At 34.7% G+C, this 20,721-nt stretch overlaps 1 protein-coding gene across 1 annotated transcript in view; it reads left to right on the plus strand.

Moving 5' to 3' along the window:
• Positions 1-20,721, plus strand: part of Ccser1 (coiled-coil serine rich protein 1) — a 680,778-nt gene that overhangs the window by 242,854 nt on the left and 417,203 nt on the right. The window contains exon 5 of the mRNA XM_033757757.1: positions 14,440-14,517. Coding sequence (XP_033613648.1) covers positions 14,440-14,517 — 78 coding nt within the window. The remainder of the gene's footprint in view (positions 1-14,439; positions 14,518-20,721) is intronic.

The raw sequence follows: 20,721 nt of genomic DNA on the forward strand, positions 1-20,721 counted from the left end.
TATATATATATATATATAGGCAAGAAAATGCTGTATATTGTGATAGTTTTTTTAGAGGAACAATTTTCAAGGGTGAATTAAGGATTTATGGTTGTTGTATCGATCAACACTATTATAACTCTCTTATATCTTCCCAATGACTGTGTTGATGCTCCACTATTTCAAATCGATACTGTGTGTGTGTGTGTGTGTGTGTGTGTGTGTGTGTTTGTCCATCCTCAGGCTAAAAGGGAACAACGAACATCCTTCTTTGCCCTTCTGAGTTCAGAACTGGTCTGGTTTAGATCTTAAATGTTCCCAAGGGCCCATGTACTAAAGGCTTGGGGCCAATGTGATTTTGAGACATAGCAGAATCTCGAGAAAGTGGGTCCAGTGGAAGGAAGATAAGTGATTGAGGACTTGAAGGCCCTGCTTGGACCCCAGGCTCTTTCTCCCTCCGTCTTTCCTTCCTACCCCCACTAGATGAGCGCTTTGTTTCACCATGTGCTTCTAGCTGTGAGCTACTGTCTCACCACAGAACCAAAAGTTACAGGCTCAACCAGCTACAGACCAAGACATCCAAAACTATGAGCCAAATACAATTATCCTTTTTTTATAAGTTTGTTAATACTCCATATTATGTCAGTGACGGAGAGTTGACTAAACCAAGAACTGGTTGCAAAATAAAATACTCAGACGAAAGAACTAGGACAAAATGCAATCCAAACCTGGGTCCTCATGTGGCCCTATGAGCTGCCAGCACGTTCTCTGTCCTGCAGTGACCATTGGAGTTGAAGACACAGGGGGAAAACTGCAGAGGTCCTCACCAGCACAGTCAGCTAATGCCTGGAGAAGCTGAGATTTCATGCTTCGGACGTGTCATGAATAAGGAGCGAGGCCTGTATCTTTTGCCTTTTCTCAAAGTCACCTAACACTTTGTATCTTAAAAGGAATAAGTGAGAACTGGAGGGGGAAAGTGAGTACTTCTTGCATAAATCACCGCATGCAAAGAAGGGCTCCCGCACTGCTGAGCCTCCCTGACAAACAGAATGTGCGCTGTTAGACCAGGTAGTGAGGGAATGCTTGGGATATGATGTGTCAAAAACTTATTCTGGGCCGTATTTCCTACAAAAGATACACCTACATTCATGTTTTTGTTCCTTATTTATCTCCATTGCATGAATCATCTTATTAATTTTTCACAATATATTATTCAAAGAAGACTGAGAAAGGGTTCTGTAAAGTTCTCTCTGAATAATGGGGAATATTAAACTGTGCATGAGTTTTTCATTTGATGTTATGGCATCGATTTCTCAGGCACATGAAAGTTTGTAACTGTTCTTTAATATCTTATCTCTCTACAGGTACTGCCCTTCTCTCTTTATTTCATCTTAAGACATCTGTATACCCTAGAATTAATTGAACAATCCCTTAACTGATATTTCATTTCTAGTGTATTCCTACCTAAGTCTATGTACCATACAAATGTCAGAAACGCTAGGGCCTTATTGCAAGGAACTTAAATAAGAGCAGTGCTGAAGTCCAATAAAATGTAGATGGACAGATAAATAAAGAAATTGTCCCCTGAAATGAGAGACATTCAGCATGAAGAAGATTAATACAGAGAAGCATCTGGAGATGGAAATCTCCTTTTAACAGGTGGATTCCGAGGCAGTAAATTGTACAACATTCTGGATGTAAGGAATGACATGTTACAAGATCCCCATGTGGGAAAAGTCTTGTTCCAGTCAGGAAACAGAAAGTAGTTCAGGCTTGCAAGTTATCAGATGAAGTTAGCACAATAGAGAAAAACCCTGTGAGCCAGGATAAATGTTTCTTTTTCTATAGATCCGGATTGTGCAGTAGAAATATAGAACAGGCTGAGATGGTGGTAAATCATGTCACTTCACATCCATGTCACCTAATTGAATGTATCCACAAGTATGTTTTTAAGATGTAATAAATCTAAAACCCTTCATGATGTGTTTAATTGATGAGATTTTACATTCAATTCTTTAACATCCAGTGTATATGTTACATTAAATAACAAATCTCAGTTTGCAGTGCTCTTTCCAACGGCTCACTTGTCTGTCATGACCAAGGGCTCTCTTCAGAATAAGGAGTAATTAGTGGGTTTTAGGTAGAAGGATGATGCCATCCAAACTGCACGTGAACCATTGCTATGCTAGTGCTTACAAAAGAGAAGGAATAGCGAAATTATATGTGAAGAAAAGGAAAACTGGGTAGAAAGCTGTATTAGTTTCCTGGGGCTCTCGCAACAAAGCATGACACACTAGTGTACTGAAAAGAGGAGAATTTTATTCTCTTACAGTTCTGAAGACTGAAAGTCTAAAATCAAGGTGATGGTTAGACCATGTGTTCTCTGGAAGGTCTAGAGAAAGGTCCTTCTGACCTCTTCCACTGCCAGTGGCTGCTAGTGATTCTTAAAGCTGCTTGGCCTGTAGATGTGCATCACTCCAAATCTCTACCTTGTCTTCACTTGGCCTTCCCTTTTGTGTGTCCATGTCACTGTGTGTAAATGCCTCTCTTTATAAGGACACCAGGCACATTGGATTTGTGGCCTATCCTACTTGAATTTGATCTCATTTAAATGTCACAAAGACCATTTCCAAACTTGGTCACATTCACAGTTCCAGACAGACATAAATTTCGGTGGGAAACACCCTATCCGTTAGAGAGGCTAATGGGGGAAAGGTGGTGGTGTTGATTCGTAAGTACGCAGAACCAGCACATGTCTAGACGATACTCCCATGCTCAGCCCTATCTAGGGGACAAGGTGTGACTATGAAATAAATTTTGTAGACATTATAATCTGCTGTCTCAGAAAGCCAGAGCAGTCTCCATGACGCTTCCTAGTCTTCTCATACGTTCTCTGATCATCACTAAATACCCCCTGTGACTACCCTCAGCATTCATGATCTGAGCTGCTTAAAGGGTCTAACACAAAGCTGTCTCCTTCATATCCCCCTGTAACAAGGCCTATTTTAAATAGCTCCACCTTGGTGATGAGAGAATTTAAAAAGCATGGGTCAACCTGCTGTAAGCAATAAATGAATCAAATAAGTATTTGTTTAATCCGTTAGTGAAACTTAAAATAATTATATATAATGTGATATGCTATGAACTAGAATAATGTTAGACATGAAGTGGGAAGTAAAAATCAGTTCTTATTAAAAATCAAAAGCCAAAATCCATATACTTTACATCTAGAATGCTGTATAGTATTCTCTGAATATGTAGTTCTAACAATTTCCTTCTCTATTAACATTCTCTATTTACATTTTTAATCTATTCCTCTCTTAAATGAAGTGACCCAAAATCTTCTTAAATCTAGATACATGTTTAATCCGCATAATCTGTTATAAGCAATCTTTGCTGTAAATTTAAAACATGTCACATAATGAGTTAAGCCATAGTTCTTACAGAAATGACTTGCAGACCATATTCTGGGTGGTAGTGTGTGGAGGATGCCATGAAGTTTCTTAATCTGAGTATCATAAGCTCCTTCGGAAATAAGTATGTTTTCCAAGTGTTTGTTCTATTGATCTGCTGCCATTTCCTCCTTCTGTCTGCCTTTACATATTTGACCAATTTTTAAAACACAGACATAAAACGAACCTCTTACCTTTTGTCCTTTTCTGAATCTTTTAAACAAACCTCACAATGCTTTTCCTGAAGTGTGGTTACCAAAAAACTGTGCAAAGCTTCTCAGTAACAGGGCAGCTGCTGGCATTTGTGAGCCACCCATGGGCCAAGATTACGAATTAGTCTAAACATCGCAAATTAGGATTTAAAAACTATTGAAGGGACTGTGTTCTATTCTCCTACCTTGTCAAGTATACTTGGCTCCTGGTTTAAAAAAAAAGAAAGAAAGAAAGAAAAGGAAAGAACAACAAGCTCAAAGTGCTTTTTTTTTTGGTTTGTTTGTTTGTTTGTTTCACTCAATAGCTTTCTGTGCCACCACTTAGTATAAACAGAGCTGGCCTTGGCTCCAGGCCTACAGAGCTATTCCAGGTTCTGTCTTCAGAGCCCCAAGAAAACATTTGTATTATCATCCATTCCATCACTTGAGTTTCTGTATCCTCCACAAACCAGACACTGTGGCTACTTCTGAAGTGAGTCTCAGGAAGGCTGACCTGAACATTTCCTGAACAGGGCAGTGAACGCCAGTGTTGTGGATGCCTGGGGTATGGTCTGGAGGGGGAAATGAGCCTTTTGATTGTGATCTTTCTTTATCCTTACAGGATACTTTCCATGTGGGTAAGGGCATGCCTGGGTCAGGGAGCCAGATCTGCATCTTCTAACCTGCATGGCCTTCTGTTATCTTGGTGAGAGGGCAGTATTCAATTATAGAAAAATACAGCTAATAGTAATTCTTTTATTTAAACTGCAATATCCCTTGTTGAAAGTTAGTTATGATTGAATAGGTTTTTCCCTTTTCCTTACTTTTACTTAAGTGAGCAGCTGTCCATAACAAAAAGAAAATAGGGCCGGTGATTTAGTTCATTGGTTCCCTGCCTGCCTCACAACTGCAAGGACCTGAGTTCGATCACCACACACACACACACACACACACACACACACAGAGAGAGAGAGAGAGAGAGAGAGAGAGAATGACAGTAATCAAGGAGTCTCTGTCCCATGTGTGTGAAGTTAAAACTACTGCACAGATTTTTAAAAAGAAAAAGCTTTGTTCTGGTAAACTGAAGGGATGGGAGGCATGCTCAAATTCACCATCCTGGGCTTGAATTAAAGCAGCCTACGGTAAGAAAACACTGAGACCTGCTTGGTGGTGACCTGGGGCATTGGTGGGATAGAGTGCACCCCATGGGCAGAGCCAGGTGGAACTTGGGGTATGGGGGAACTGGGCCGTTCTTGCCTCTGTACTTCTGGTTGGCTCTCCTGTCTTGCATACCCCTTGCTTCTCATCTCCATCTGAAGCCCAGCTCTTATCTCCCATCTTCTGCTCACGGAAGACTTTTGGTTCTGACATATTTTCGGGTCACTTTAGGTAAGATTCATCTGCATCCTGGAAAGTATTTTTTAAGGAGCAGGAAAATATCCATCATATGGGCAGGTATCGTTAATAAATTTTGATGTATCCTTGCTAGCTCTCAGGAACTTTAAGTTCCATTTGAGCAGGTTTATTTGGTGGGCCACTGTTGTGCTTCTTTATACTTCAACTGATATTTTCAGAGATATGTTATCATAAAGGTGGGTAAAAAAATCAGTGTTGCAGAATAATGTTTCCTTTCAATTCCTGAGTTTGTTCTTGGCTTTGGTATCGCTAAGCAATTCCACTGAGTTTCTCTTTAGCTTTTTGCTTTTGTTTTACGTGAGCATTCTCTTATTGACATTGAATCCCATTCCAAGATGGTGTTCACATTCTTTTTGATCCATCTCATTTTTAGATTAAACTCACCTTGGAACATGTTGTGAATTAACTGGTAGTGAATTACACATTGCTTCTCAGTTGTACATGTTTGCTTCCTCCCCTCCTTTAATGTCAGTTTTTCTAGGCTATTTTCATATGTCTAAATTTTAGTTCCATGATTTATGGTCTAAATTTAGGATTGTACTACTTTAAGCAGGGTTTATGTTCTTTTACATTTGTGAAAAATTAGCTTTATTAATTTAACTTATTCTTTACCAAACTTTCTTTTGCAAATTTGGAAAAACAACACAGACCGCCCCCCCTTTGGAGTCAAAATGTGTGTGTGTGTGTGTGTGTGTGTGTTCGTGTGTGCTATAGTCACGGTCACATTTTTTTCTTATGCCAGCCTCTGTACAGAAACTCTTCAGTTTGATATAGTTGTGTTTGCCTATCTTAAGCTTTGTGTCTTGTACTTTGGTCATCATTTCAAAAATATACTTGTCAATTCTGATGTCCTTAAAACATTTTGCCTATGTTCTGTTTTCCAGTTTAGTTTATTAGCACATGTTTGTAGTATGTAATGTTTGTATTCCCTGTGAGAAGTTGGATCAGGCACATGACACATTTTCATTCCCCTTTTCCTTGTCTTTCCCTCCCCACTCCCAATACCCCTTGACCCCTTCTGTGATCCCCATCCCTTGATCGCCTACTGCATGTTTAGTACTTCCATGTCTTATGTGAAGTTGATACGTGGGCATAACACACCCCGATTCCTTTTTCCATCCTGTATCCCTTCCCTTCCCCTTGGACAAGATCTATCTCCCTACTTCCAATTATCTATCTTTTATTTTTTGGTCTTCATTTGTTTTCTAGTTTCCTTGTATAACAAAATAATGATGTGATTTTTCAGTTTGTGTGTTTGATTTATTTTATCTAACATTATGGTCTGAAAGTGCATCCATTTTCCTACAAATTACTGAAGTTTATCTTTATGGCAGAATAATATTCCATGGTGTGTAAATACATTTTCTTTATTCATAAATTTGTCGGTGAATATATGGTCACCTCTCAAGATTTAGCTATTATGAGTTGTGCTGTTATAAATATGGGCATACAGATATCACTGTAATATGATGTCTTTAACTCTTTCAGGAAAATACCTGAAGAGAAATTTCTGGGCCAAATGGAATTTTTAATTTTTGTTTTCCATGCATCTTCATAGTAATTTTCATTGTAGTTGTACAAGTTTATGGTCTCACAGATAGTGTAGTAGGGTTGGTTCCTTTTCCCCACATCCTCTCCAGCATTGATGATGACCATTCTTTCTTAGATAAGATGGAATCTCAATGATGTTTTAATTTACATTTATCTAATGGCCAGCAATGGTGAGCATTTTTCCCTGTAATCATGAGCCATCTGTACTTCTGTAAATTCTCCATTCATTTCATTTGCCCATTTTTTAAACTGGGCCTTTTATTTGGGAGAGGTCTGTTTTTTAGATCTAATTTTTTGAGTTCCTTAAAGATTCTAGATATAAGTCTTCTGTCTGAGGAATCACTGAAAAAAATGTTTTTCATTCTTTAGGTTGTCTTTAAGTCTGCTGGGTGTTTCTCTTGCTTTACAAAATCCTTTTAAATTTAATGTAATCCTATTTGTTACTTCTTGGAACTATTTCCTGTGCATTGGGGTTCTCCTCAGCAAGCCCTTGTCTACAACAATGACTTTAAGAGTTTTTCCTATCTTGTCATCCACCAGGTTAAGTGTTTTCACTCTGACATTTAGTTGTTTGATCCGTTTTTGGTTTAGTTCGGTACATGGTGACAGATATGAGTCTCAATTTAATTTTCTGCATGTGGAGAGCCAGTTTTCCCAATAACATTTACTGAGGAGGCTGTCTTTACTTCAGTGTGCTTTTTGCCTATTTTGTTCTAATACTTTCATAGTTTAAGGTCTTAAATTTAATCTTTAATCCGTTTGAGGTGGTTTTTGTAACTGGTGAGAAATGAGTCCTGTTACATTTTTAAAAGCTTCATCTAAAATACTGTTTTTGCTGGCTTTGTCATAGCTTTTATTTACCTTTCATTTAAAATCTCTTTGTCTTTGCTGTGTCCTAAGTGATATTTTATGCTTCTTCAATATTTTGTGCTTGTGTTTACATATGTGCAGATGAAAAATATATAAGTGGCACTTGCTTTTTATTGGCTTATTCGATAGATGTATGTTTTAGATAAAATATAAATTTTAAAATTCTCAACTAAAGAACTAAGTATTATAGGTAAACCGATACAACTTGAGACCATAATATTAAGTGAAATAATTTAGATACACAAGATTAAATATCATGTGTTCTCTTATATGAACAACTCTGTCTCTCTAAAGAAAAAAAGAATAACAGTGTATTATAATCCAGCACAGTCAGTGTATCTAAAAATGTACCTTGACTCTGTGCAGTTGTCTTAGATGTTTTATATGTTTTTGACCTAATAGTCTGGTTTACAGTCTGCATATATGATAATCAACTTTATGAGGCCTTATAAGATAAATACGTGAATCTGGTGCTGAAAAAATAAAAGAGGCATGGAGGGAGGAAGAAAACGAAAGGAACTGAAATGTGTTACTTGCATGAACCAATCTCCTACAATGAATGCAAACATTATATAATGCAAGCACATGCAGCACTAATAAAAGTTGAAGAAGAAACCTTTACAGAAAAATAAAAATAAAAATAAGAAAAAAGTAAGGAACTTGTATCTTTATATGGACAGTGTGTATTACAGAGCAAAATTCTGTGAGTACCCAATGTGTAACACATGAATGCTCATAAACATCCTGAAATGATTCTAACAGCTTAAGTAGAATATTTTTAGATGGCTTTGATTAAACTGATAGTATCTTTGCTATCAAAAGTATTTTATGCTTTTTCAAAATTTGGTTTTTACTTCTTTGTTTTTTTTTATATCTTGTCTCTAGTTTTATGTCATAACCCTTCATTAACTTTGCATTCTATTCCTAACTCATCCTCCAAAATGCATTACTGATCATATTTACAGTAATGAGTATTCTGTGGAATTGTAGCCTTCACAGATAACACAATGCTAAATCATATGCAATTTAAAATTGTTTCTGTAGTAGAGCAGAGTAACTTGATAAAGTCTGCAAGAGAATATAGGCAGACTGAACATCAAGTGTGGAACTTTATTACCATTGCTTACTAGCGTATAGCAGCTGCATTATGTTTCCTTGAATATGAGACATAGAGGTTGTAACATTTTTTGTAAATGTTTCTAAAGGCTTTGTGTATCTTTACAGAAAGAGTACCAGGGTTTGGAGGCATATAAGATTATGGCCTTCTATTCCACTTACTGTCTTAGTGATCTTCAGCCACTGCTTTCAACTTAATAAATGACAGTTTCCTCTTCTTCAATAAAAGCGCACTAATATGCTTAAAAACTAGCAGTTATTTATAAGGCATATAACTATGTATATACCACGTTTGTCCAGGCTGGAAATAATCAGCCTGGAAAGCTAGAGATCAGAAATGCCAGCCCCAGCCAGCCAGTCCTTGCCTTCCCTGCCTTGCAGAGGAGCCACCGAGCAAGGGAATGGTGAAGGCAGGGAGAGGCTGACGGGGGCTGGTGTTTGTGATCCCCGGTTTTCAAGTCTGATATTTTCTAGCTGTTTTCAGAGGAAAGAGCATACGTGAGAGTGTGTGTGTGTGTGTGTGTGTGCGTGTGTGTGTGTGTGTGTGTGTGTGTGTGTGTGTGTGTTACTTGCTACTGTGCCTGGAATACAACATTCATTCTAAAATTACTTCTGTTAATATTTGTAATAATTAAAGTAGTAAAACAGAATGAAAAAGAATTTGACTTTTATTAAGCATTTATTGTGTTTATAAATTTACTTTTTTGACTTACATGGATTCATGGTCCTTAGGTTTTTTTTTTTTCATAAATGTTATAGTCTTTTAATCTCATAAAATATTTTGGAAATCAGGACAAAAATCATATAAGTAATACTATGTGACATTCAAATAGTAATATTACGTGACATTCAAAGTCTATATTCAGAACTCAAGTTAGACAACAAGAAATTGGCAAAATTCATGAATTTCACTTTTTCATATCATTTTACTTATTTTATGTACATAATTTCCTATTTCCCTTTCATTATAAATTTTAAACGCATTTATGTTTTATTGCTCTTAACTTTAATAAAACATCAAGTGTGTATTTTATTAAGAAGTGTAAGTATTCTGAGACATGGAAAGGAAAATTTAGATACAGGCATTTTGTCATGAGTTTACATTTATTTATGAAATCTGTCTGCCTAAACTTGAGTGGTTTTAATTCTCTACTCTCCCTCTGAGAGAGGATAGAAGGAATAATTAAATGTTGTGGTAAATTAATTCATCATCAAGAAAATTAAGAAATACATTTCTACTATTTCTCTTCTCTATGTTGATTCATTTGATTTTTTGAGCAAAATAAAAGGCAAAGGTTAAATTTAAATTCGTTCTGCTATAATTTAGTTAAAATATACTTATGACAGATAATTTTAAAATAATATTTTAAAGCTAAAATAATTCTCAAATCCTTTCTCATAGCATTCTGTCTTTTGTGGCATAGATTAGAATGGCCCCCATATCTTGGTCTTCACTATTGTCCTTACATTGCCTTTTTTTAAAGCAATTTTGAAACAATAGACATTTGTGCACATCCTTGTAGTGATCTCCGATATCTAATTATTTGCAAATATCATTGTAAAAGATACGTTCCACATAACTCACTTCCATCTGAATTGACTGACAGCAATGCATCTTTTTGGTTCTCACTGGTGTATTGGTCAGCTTTTCATCGCTGAGACAAACTACTTGAAATCCACAACTGAAGAGAAAATTATTGTGGCTAAAGTTTCAGAGATTTCAGTCCATCGTAGGCTGAATCCATGGCAAAACGTCATGGCTGAATGGCGTGGTGAAGGAAAGCTGCTTACCTCATGGCGGCCAGAAAATAGAGAGGGAGAAAGAGCCAGAGAAAAGAGGTACCCTTCAAAGGTGCATGCCCACTGACCTACTTCCTCCAGTTGAGCTCCACCTCCTAAGAGCCTGCTCAAGTAGGGTTTCAGGAATTCATTGATCCACTAATTAGGTCAGTACTCTCATAATCCAGTCACTTTCCAAAGCTCCACCTGAGACTACCTGACAGCATGGGATTTAGATGCAGACCATAATATCTGAGATATCAGTAGCTTCTTCTTGCAAACTCTCTCTCTCTCTCTCTCTCTCTCTCTCTCTCTCTCTCAACAGTCTTGTTCTGAATCCGAGGCTGGCCTTGAACTCATCACAACACTCCTACCTCAGCCTCCCAAATTCTGGGATTACAGGCATGTGCCACCCCTCCCACTTTAACTCTTATACACCTCCTGTCCAACATAGCCTCACAGACATATATACCCTTACTTGTGTCTATAGTAACAATGCTTTATATACTGAATGCTAATTGTCTTTCACTTCTAGCTTTCACAGTCGAAATTATTTCCTTCGCACATGACCTTCCCACTAAGCAATCCATAGAATATACATTTTAAAAATATACAGAGACTAAATAAGGACTAAAAGGTATAATAGATAATGTGAAATAGGAAGACAAAGTGCAAAGGGGAAGTGGAAGGGGTAGAGGAAACAAAAGAGGGGAATGAAATTAATATGAGAAGAAGAAAAACTGGAAACGGTCTTTGTAGATAGGGAGGGTGGAGGGGCTTAAGGGAGGGCAGGAAAATGGGGAAAAAATAAGAATCAAGATAGATTATGCAAAGATGCAAATTTCCAATGAATGTTGTTATATTGTATACCTAAATGTACCAATAAATTAATTAATAATAATTATACAGAGAAATGAATTAAGGAATACAAATATAATCACATCATGACAGTAAGTTACTCTAATAATTTACCAATAATGTTAATCAAGAATTTAATCATATGAATATAGAACTAAAAATACATAATATTTGCTTTTGATACCTTGGCTATCATACACACACACAACACACATATACCTATATATGTGAATACATATACCTACACATGCATACACACACACACACACACACACACACACACACACACAGATGAAAGTTTACCTGCAGTCTTATCATCCAGTAGTAGCTGCTTTCTTTTGCAGTTCTGGAAATTGAACCCAGAGCCTCCGCACTGAGCTGTATTCTTAGCCCTTTTTAAATTTCAAATTTTAATGTTGGAACAAAGTTTTGCAAAATTATTAGTCTGCTCAGGCTGGCTTTAAACTCCTGATCCTCCTGCCTCCGCATTCTGGGATGCCTGGCATGTCCTTCCACACTTAGCTGCTATACCTACTTTTGTGATATATTCTGTTTATCTGTAGTATTCTCATCACACACCAACTTAGCAATGCATGAATATCCACCTCTCTTGCATAATTACAAGGACTCAACCCATGAAGAATTGTCCTCTAAAAGTTAACAATCTTAGGTTTTAATTTTCTAATTGTATGTTATAGAAAATGTATTATAAACTTTTATATATGTCCTACCTTCTATGGCACTAAATAAAATATTTGATTTCGATTATTTATAGCTATGTCTATTAGAAACCTGTAATTATTCTCCATGTTTGAATTTGATTTACATAATACAAAGTCCAAATTTATCATACATGTTGTGACCTGGGAAGAATCCAATGGAGTTCATTAAAAATGTTTCTTTAGGGGCCGGGGATTTAGCTCAGCGGTTCGGTGGCCTGCCTTGCAAGCACAAGGACCCGAGTTCAATCACCGGCACCGGGAAAAAAAAATGTTTCTTTATTTTCTATTTCCCAAAATAATTTATCTTTATTATTTTTTTAAATTGTTGTTGTTTTGCTTTGGCTAGACTGTTGGTCATGAAGCTGTTTGAAATTCTGTCTTTGTTTGAGTTAAGTCTTGTAACACAGAGCACTGAGCCAGAGATTATCAGCCCATCCCAGCCTTTCAGTACAAGAATCTCTTGACAACAGAAAATTGAGCTGAAGCTCTAGGGGGGCTTTTGTAGCTATGTTGCACCCCTGTATTCACTAGCAGTATTGTCTATACACAACATTTATAAGCAGATTTGCAACAAGACTTACTTTTCAGATGCTTATGATTCCAGTCTATCTCAAAAGCAGATAACCAAACTTGTAAACGATCTTCCAGTGATGCCACTACTGTTTTTACCTATTCCCACCTCCCAGTGTTCTTTACCCTTGCCCCACTACAAGTGTAGGCAAACATACTGAGCTTCTTTTCACTTTAAGTTTAGAAAGTGTGGCCATATTTACATTCATTAAAATTAAAATTTTAGTTCCCATCACATCTTTCTGAATTATGTAATCTTGCCTTCATTTTTGTCTGATTAGGTGGGCTGGAGGTTTTATAATTGGGGAAATTAAAAAGTGCAAAACACGAATACTACCTAAAACATTTCTCTTCCACATTTCAAAAAGTCAACAAGTTTCAGCAAGGCAAAGTAACTACGCTTGTGCAATGTATGTATAGACTACGTTAAACACTGCAGCTCATTTTCCAGAATTTGCAAGAGTGAAGGGGAAGGGAAGGGGGGAATAGGAAAGGAGGAGATGAAAGTGAGAGCTTTGAGTAACTGGACTTCTTAACAGTGACCTTCTTGATGACCACTGTAAATTCTAGGAATGCTGGAATTAATTCGTATGCTGTTTTAATCACTTGGGTATTATACAACTATTTATTATGGATTCAAACTAAAAGTAAATGAAAGAAAATTTCCCTTCAAGAAAGTTAAGGGAAAACAAAATCTTTCAGAATCACATGTATAGCTATGGAAACCTTCTCAAGTTAAGCTTTTTAAACTGTATTTTTCTGATTTAAAATGGGTGGAAGTAGGGAATATCCCAAGACGAGGTATGATCGCATGAGCAGAGCCCTTTCAGCTGTAATGGGGCAAGGTAAACACATCACATCATAAAGTCCATGAATTGGCTGGGCATGGTGGTGCATGCCTGTAATCCCGGCACTCAGGAAGCTGAGGCAGGAGGATCACTGTGAGTTCGAGACCAGCCTGGGCTACATAGTGAGTTCCAGGTCAGTTTTAACTACATAGTGAGACCCTGTCTCAAAAAAAAAACCAAAGAAAGAAAGAAGGAAGGAAGGAAGGGGAGGGGAGGGGAGAGGAGAGGAAGGGGCCAAAGAGAAAGAAAGAAAGAAAGAAAGAAAGAAAGAAAGAAAGAAAGAAAGAAAGAAAGAAAGAAAGAAAGAAAGAAAGAAAGAAAGAAAGAAAGAGAAAGAAAGGAAGGAAGGAAGAAAGTCCATGAATCCAGTGTGCTTTATGTGACACATTTAGGAATGAGAAGGGAAACTCCAAAATGGGGATGAAGGAAGGGGACAAAAAAAAAAGAATCGAGATGTGTAAGATACATGTACCAGTTCCCTCCAGTAAATGTAATCATTATGTTCTGCAAATGTGAAATGTGTACTAATACAAATTTTAAATATTAACTGGCAAAGATTTAATATATCTGCACTTGAAATAAAAAATATCAACTATCCTTCATATATTAACTTCCTTTCTGTAGTCTCAATAGTGTTATGTTAGTGCTAATTCCTTAAAGTGCAAGTTCTTTAATGTGTAAGGGTTCCTGAAGAGAAGTAAGGAACATGTAAAGTTACTGGAATCACCTTGCTATTGTAAGTGCTGTGGATTTTAAATGCATAGGCACTGAAATGAAATCAGCAAGATCATATCAATAAAACAGCTAATAAGCATCTGGTCTTAGATTTGAGCAACCAGTTTCTCTTAACACTCAGTGTGTACCTGACTCGTAAATCTTACACTAGAAGAAAAGAAATCCAATGTACTGTGAGAATAAAACTGTAAAATTTACTGTAAATTGTACTGTAAATTGTACTGTAAATGTTTAAGTTGATTTTTAAAACACCAACAGTACAAGTTATACACACAGAAAATCATGGGATGTACACTAACCAAGTAGAAATCCATTACTCAACAATAATTTGATTTTCTTTTTCATTTTTCAGGAAAAAGCCCAGCATCTCCAGAAGGCTTTTGCTTCAAGAGCTGATAAATCCACACAGACAGAACTTCTAGGCTGTGATGTAAGTAACTATGTAAAACTGTTTTTGTCCTTTCTATTGATATTGGGACCTCCACAGCTTATTTATGTCGGCGATTTCTGTGTCCATGTATTGAATTAAGAGAATTTAGTGGGGCTTCCTTCATCATTTTCTCTTAAACAATTCCAAAACACCTTGCAGAAATGAAAAAGATGATGACAGCAACCAGTAGACAAATCTTGTTAAACTGCTTTAAACCAACATTTCTAATACACTATTTTGAGTTAGCAAATTTTCAGATATGTATTAGGGTACTAGAGCAATTTATTTTAAGAAGGTACTAATACTAATTTATTAACAATTAATAAAGTTATTACATGTGCGTTCCCAAAGGGTCAAACACATTCTTTTTACATGTAGGTGCATAAAAGGAAGCATAACTGTGCACACCAATTTATCATAATACTTTAGCTATTGGGCTTCCGTACAGGCAACTGAAAGTAATTCAATTGGAAGTATTCTTTCTTAGTGTGAAATACTTGTAAGCTGCCGAAATAGGACTATGAAACATTTTTTAATACAATATTGATCCTCGTAACACTGCATGGTTCAAAACACTTTCTTAAACCCAGCTATGAAATTTGCCTTTTGCTGAGCTCATGACCTAAACTTTCTTTGATGAAAAAAATAAAGGAATTAGCTCTATTTTTCATTTAACACTGTGACGACCCTCCTTCTACTTAAAAACATTCATTTATATTATTTCAGTGTTTTGTTATTAAAGGAAATATAATTAAGTTTTATGAAGATTTATAATGTAATGATAATGTATGTTTATCTGCAGGCATGTAGGCATTATATTAAGTAATATAAAGGTAGATGTTATTTTTCTGTTACCATGCAAACTATTAATACATTTAATATGAAACTACTGATCTCGGTTAAGCAATACAGAAAATTCCAGCTCAAGGTCTTTTCAAATGTTTCTATGCTTTATTTTTAATTTGAAAAATGAATGAAGCTTTCTTTTTGAATTTTCCTACCACATTCATTTTAATATGCTTGCTCTAGGTATCTATGTTTTCTAGACATCAGTCTATGACCACAGTACTTCTTCACTGCCCATGTTATATATTATTTAAATGGTGTTATTTATTTTAAACAAAAACAATTTCTATAAAACTCAAAGAGCATTTATCACAGGTTATCCAGTATTACTCTTTCTCAGAGGATATTTTTCTTCTTAAATTTTTCAGTACATTTTTACATCAGCCCCTACCACATACACCCAATATATATTTTTATTAATGTTAACCCATGTGTTTGCAAATCTGCAAGTCAGAGTTTTTTCAATAAGAGTAAGAGACCATAATTTCTGTCATACTGTATTCTAACATAGCATCATATATGCACAGGTATTAAGAGTTATCCTAGAATCCACTACTTCGAAGCTCTCGGTTTTGAGTAAGTTAACTGAATTCCAGAGAGATGAAGTCATTTATTCAGTATCCAGTAACCTTTGCAGTTGTCCAGTCTTTTACTTTTAAAAAATGTGTTCTTAACATGAGGAAAAGAAAGAAAACAAGCATGCATTTGGATTCATATATTGCATTTTCCACTTTCAGAAATAATGTTTGGGAGACTGAATTCTAACTTGAGCATAAATATAAAATTAAGAATTCTGTCTAACCCTGTTATCTTTATGTAATAGTGTCAGTGACTGCTTGTAAGAAATGTTTACTAATGAATCAATGGTACATTTGGAAAATAAGCTATTAACAGTTCTCTACTAACACCGTGGCTTGTAGCAGCCTCTTGTGAATTTTCCCATCTATGTCTCATATTATTTTTATAAAATGTCTTATATCGATGCTATTTCATTCTCCAACCCTGTAAATCAAAATTTAAAAGGTAAATCCTAATCTTCATTATTCCTAGTAGGTCTTTGCACGTGTCAGTGACAGTCTAATGTAGTTTGCAAGACTAAATTAAAGTTAAGAGATAATACTTTCTTGCTTGTGAGTCCTTAGAGTCCTGTTACACCAAGGTTATTATGATGGGTAGTGGGTAACAAATGATATTAATGTGTTCTAAAGATTTCACCTTTCACATTTCCTAGTTGCAAATTCTAGGATATAATCATCAGAATAAACAAAATCATACCCAATATGAATATAGATATTTGTGAAGAAAACTGTATGTAACTGTAATAATAAAATTTAGGACATTTGGATGTGGAAAAACCAGGCAGGGAAATCTTTTAAATGAAAAAATTAAAATATTTAAAGGATGCTGAATTATGTAACTATTTCAAAGTATGTGATTCATCTTTATTATAATGTTTCCCTTAGCCATGAGACATTTTCTATACTTTTCAAACTTATTTAAATAAGTAATCTAATATTTTCATTTGAATAAGAATAATGTATTCTTATATTTTGTTCATATCTTTTCAGAAACATATTTTTATATTTTAGTTTTCACAAGCTATAAACATACATATGTAACTTATTTATAATTTGCAAATAGCACTTACCAGAAAAAAATTTAAATGTTGTAGGATTGTAATATATTATCAATGGTTTTGACAGCCCCGTGTCTTTTTTCTAGAGCTGTCAGTTTTAGCCACAAATCGATAAAATTTTTGCCAGCTTTTCAGGTTCCTATTTCAGGGGTATGAATGCCAGAAAATGTCAAAATGCATGTTAACATTAATATAATTTTTTTAGGAAATTACCCATTGTTACACATTTTGCATAAAATAGGAATTAGACTCTATAGAAGACAGTGATCACAATAAAATCTATTAAAATCTACTACATTGAGTAAGGTTAAGGTCTTGTATAATAAACTACTTATATTCTGGAACAAATTGATCAGGTGTCTTGAATTAATGTTAATTCATTGTGCTCTGATTTCTATTGCACCTGCCAAGAATTTTTAAAGAACAAATTCAGTATATCAGCACAGACCTGTGACCACAATAGTTCTTGTGTTGAGGGAGATGGTTAAATAAATAAAATATGTGTCTTAAGTAATCAACTTAACCTCACTCGCTTTCCTCTGTGCACAGGCTCAGCTTACTGAAAGATCAAAGAATAATTTCTTAGGTGTCATTTGTGTTATTAAAACAGGTTAGAAGATGAAGAGATACACTCAAGTAACAGTGTTGCCCATTACAAGAATATATTGAGAAGATTTTTTATTACATCCACTGTATAAATAAATGCTTCAACATAGCACATGTACTCTTTATAAATACTTTATAGCTTAAAGTACTGCAAATAACATTCTGATTAAGATATCTGCAAAGGAATAGGCAAAATACTACGGTGAAGATCTTAGAGTCTAACAGTGAAAAAATTCAAATGCTTTCATTAATTTAAGAACATAGGTTGTTTTTAGTTTTTTTTATATAAATGAGACTGACTTTAAGTATAAATTTTCATTTTAATTAATGCATGAACGTCACTCAAAATAGTCACAAAACCTCTAAATTTCTCTAAGAAACACTAGCTTTTTTTTTTTTTTTTTTTTTTTTTGTACTGGGGCTTGAACTCATGACCTTGCACTTGTGAGTCAGGCGTGGGACCACTGAGCTCGATCCCGGGCCCTAGACACTAGCATTTTAAGTGAAGGGGGTTTCTACTTCCAATTAGCGTTTGTTTTTAGCTTAGTGTATATTTAATGAATGTTCATTATTCTTGAAATTGCAAGATTTTATTATTTTAAGAGTTTTGACATTAGACATTTCCTCAGATGTTAAATTATTAAATAATATGAATTGAATTATTGGCATTCCTCGTTGTCTATTCAGTACCGGTTATTTGTGGCATCACACACATTTCTACGTCAAGAGTAAATATAAAGCGTTGATCATTTTAATAATGGGTGCTTATTCCACTACATATTTTAAAGTATTTTGGCAGGGTTTCCAAATTGTAAGATTGGCTTCATGATTATCGCTCATACTTATATTAGGAAAATAATAAAGATGATAAAATGTGCCTTATCAGCACATATATTGACAAAATTCTCTGTAATTTACTATGTGTTTTGCAATCTTTGCTTCATTCATTAAATTTAAATGTGTAGGTGCTCCTGGAATACTGTGAAGAGAGTTAGGGTTATCAAAATTGTACATTGTATAATATTTGTGTAGGAATAAGAATGACCAATTTTCACTGTAATTGTTTTATTAACTATTGGGTAGAGTAAGAAAGTTTTTTTCTGTGATGTGCTAATATTTCTCCGTCAGCGGCATAAATTCAAATCTAAGTATTTATGACTATTAACTCGGCTCTCTGAGGACCCACCCTTAATAAGCTGCAGTTTATTGAAGTTTTCTGTTTAGAATCTATTCGTTGCTGTCCTCACTTTTAGGGCCAGTCCTGCTGCAGGACATGTAGAAAACATACACGAGCGTACACAGAATCAGTTTATAAATACACAAATACAAACATACACGAGTATTTGACGTAGATACAAAAATAGACCCGCTCTTATTATATTGGCATTAGAGAGATTGGTGTTAATCATGAATTTATTAATTTTCATGTGTATGTAATGTAATTATTGGAAAGTGCATCTTTATGATTTAATATGACTTGATTTGATATGGTTATGATTTAAACGATTCTTTAAAATTTTAATGTAGGCTAGATTTAAACCAGATTTATATAATTATTAGCTATATATTTCTGAAAACATTTTCTTTTTTACACTGCACTAACTCATGGCTCTATGTTATGTCATGGTCTAACGTTTGTTTCACTAGCCTCTCAAGCTTTACTAATGAAATCACTTCATTTTTCCTGTTTGATCTGCTCTTCTCTTTGTCAACATTACTTGAACGTCATTTAGAAACAGAGAAGGGGATATCGCTCAAGAGAATTATCCCTCTTAATGTTTTGTGTCCATCCAAAGCTTTTACAGCCATCTGACTCATGATTGGAACTTGAGTATACTTAGCTTGTATGCTTTGCTAGTAAAATAACTGAATTTAGAAGAAACAAAATATTGAAATGTTTAGATTAATAATGTTTCAAAATAAAGATTTAGAACTACTTTATAACTTATAAATATCCATAGAGAGCGAAAGCAAAAAGGAAGCTGCATGAATGGCTTCATGCCAATTGGCCAAGAAATCAATATTTTCAGATTATTATATTTAGAACTTTTCTAAAAGCAAATTACATGTATGTATCAATAACCTTATGTACCATAAAATAAAAATACGAGGAAATTATACTCTTTTGTAAAATCATTTTTAAGGTGGCACTTAGAATTTAAATTTATGAAGCTGAATTATTATAGAGAAAATTATTATAAAAAGTATAACTTGCAAATGAGAGTAAAGTTAAAGCTCAATACACATCAGGATTGCTTCAGATTTGTCATTACTATATGAGTGTTGAGTTTATAAATTGATTTATAATATGGAATTATGGATTTAATTCCTCAAATTTTAGGTAACTTCTAATATAGTTATTTTCCAAAAGAAAAATACTTGAAAAGGTAAATATTTTCTTGTACTGCAAAATATAATTTGACTATTGATGAATTGTTCATTTTGTAAATCTAGGAAAGGACTAAACTAGCACTGAAAATATCACTTTTTGTCAATTTTTGGGATTATAAAAAGTACTTAATGACCAAAAATGCTACTTAGAAATCTTTTTAAATTGATGGTAAATTTGCAGACTCTTACTAAGTCTGAAAGGATTAACTTCTTTGCATGACATTAGTAATATGGCTGATTATTATGGCTTATGAAATATGACACGGAAGGCTATTCATAGAAACCAGAAAATATAAGTAAGTTGGCATGAGTGTTTGTGTTATTCTATACATTTTTGAAAGTTTTTATTCTCTACCTTAGCTTTTCATATGATAAAGTAAACATATAAACCCTGAATTGTTACAAACACAAATATATATGAAATTATACATTTTTGTCAATTCAAATATAAAGAATATTATTTTATTACAATGTTAACAAATATTTCTGCTGCATAATTTGAACATCACTCAATCATAGAAACATTTAAAAATCTTCATACATTTCATTTACTTTTCAAAAAATTTTTTTCTCATTGAGTTTATTGGTACATTTTAGGTATACAGGGCAGTTACATTCATCACTGGGATCTTGTACCTTTACATGACAGATCTTGGCTCCCATTTTTTCATTTATTTTTCAAATTAAAAGTAGCATTAGGGCTGGAGATTTGGCTCAGTGGTGCC

Source organism: Fukomys damarensis, unplaced genomic scaffold (genome assembly GCF_012274545.1).
Source record: "Fukomys damarensis isolate Sample0158 unplaced genomic scaffold, DMR_v1.0_HiC HiC_scaffold_32, whole genome shotgun sequence".
In the NCBI taxonomy this organism is placed as follows: Eukaryota; Metazoa; Chordata; class Mammalia; order Rodentia; family Bathyergidae; genus Fukomys; species Fukomys damarensis.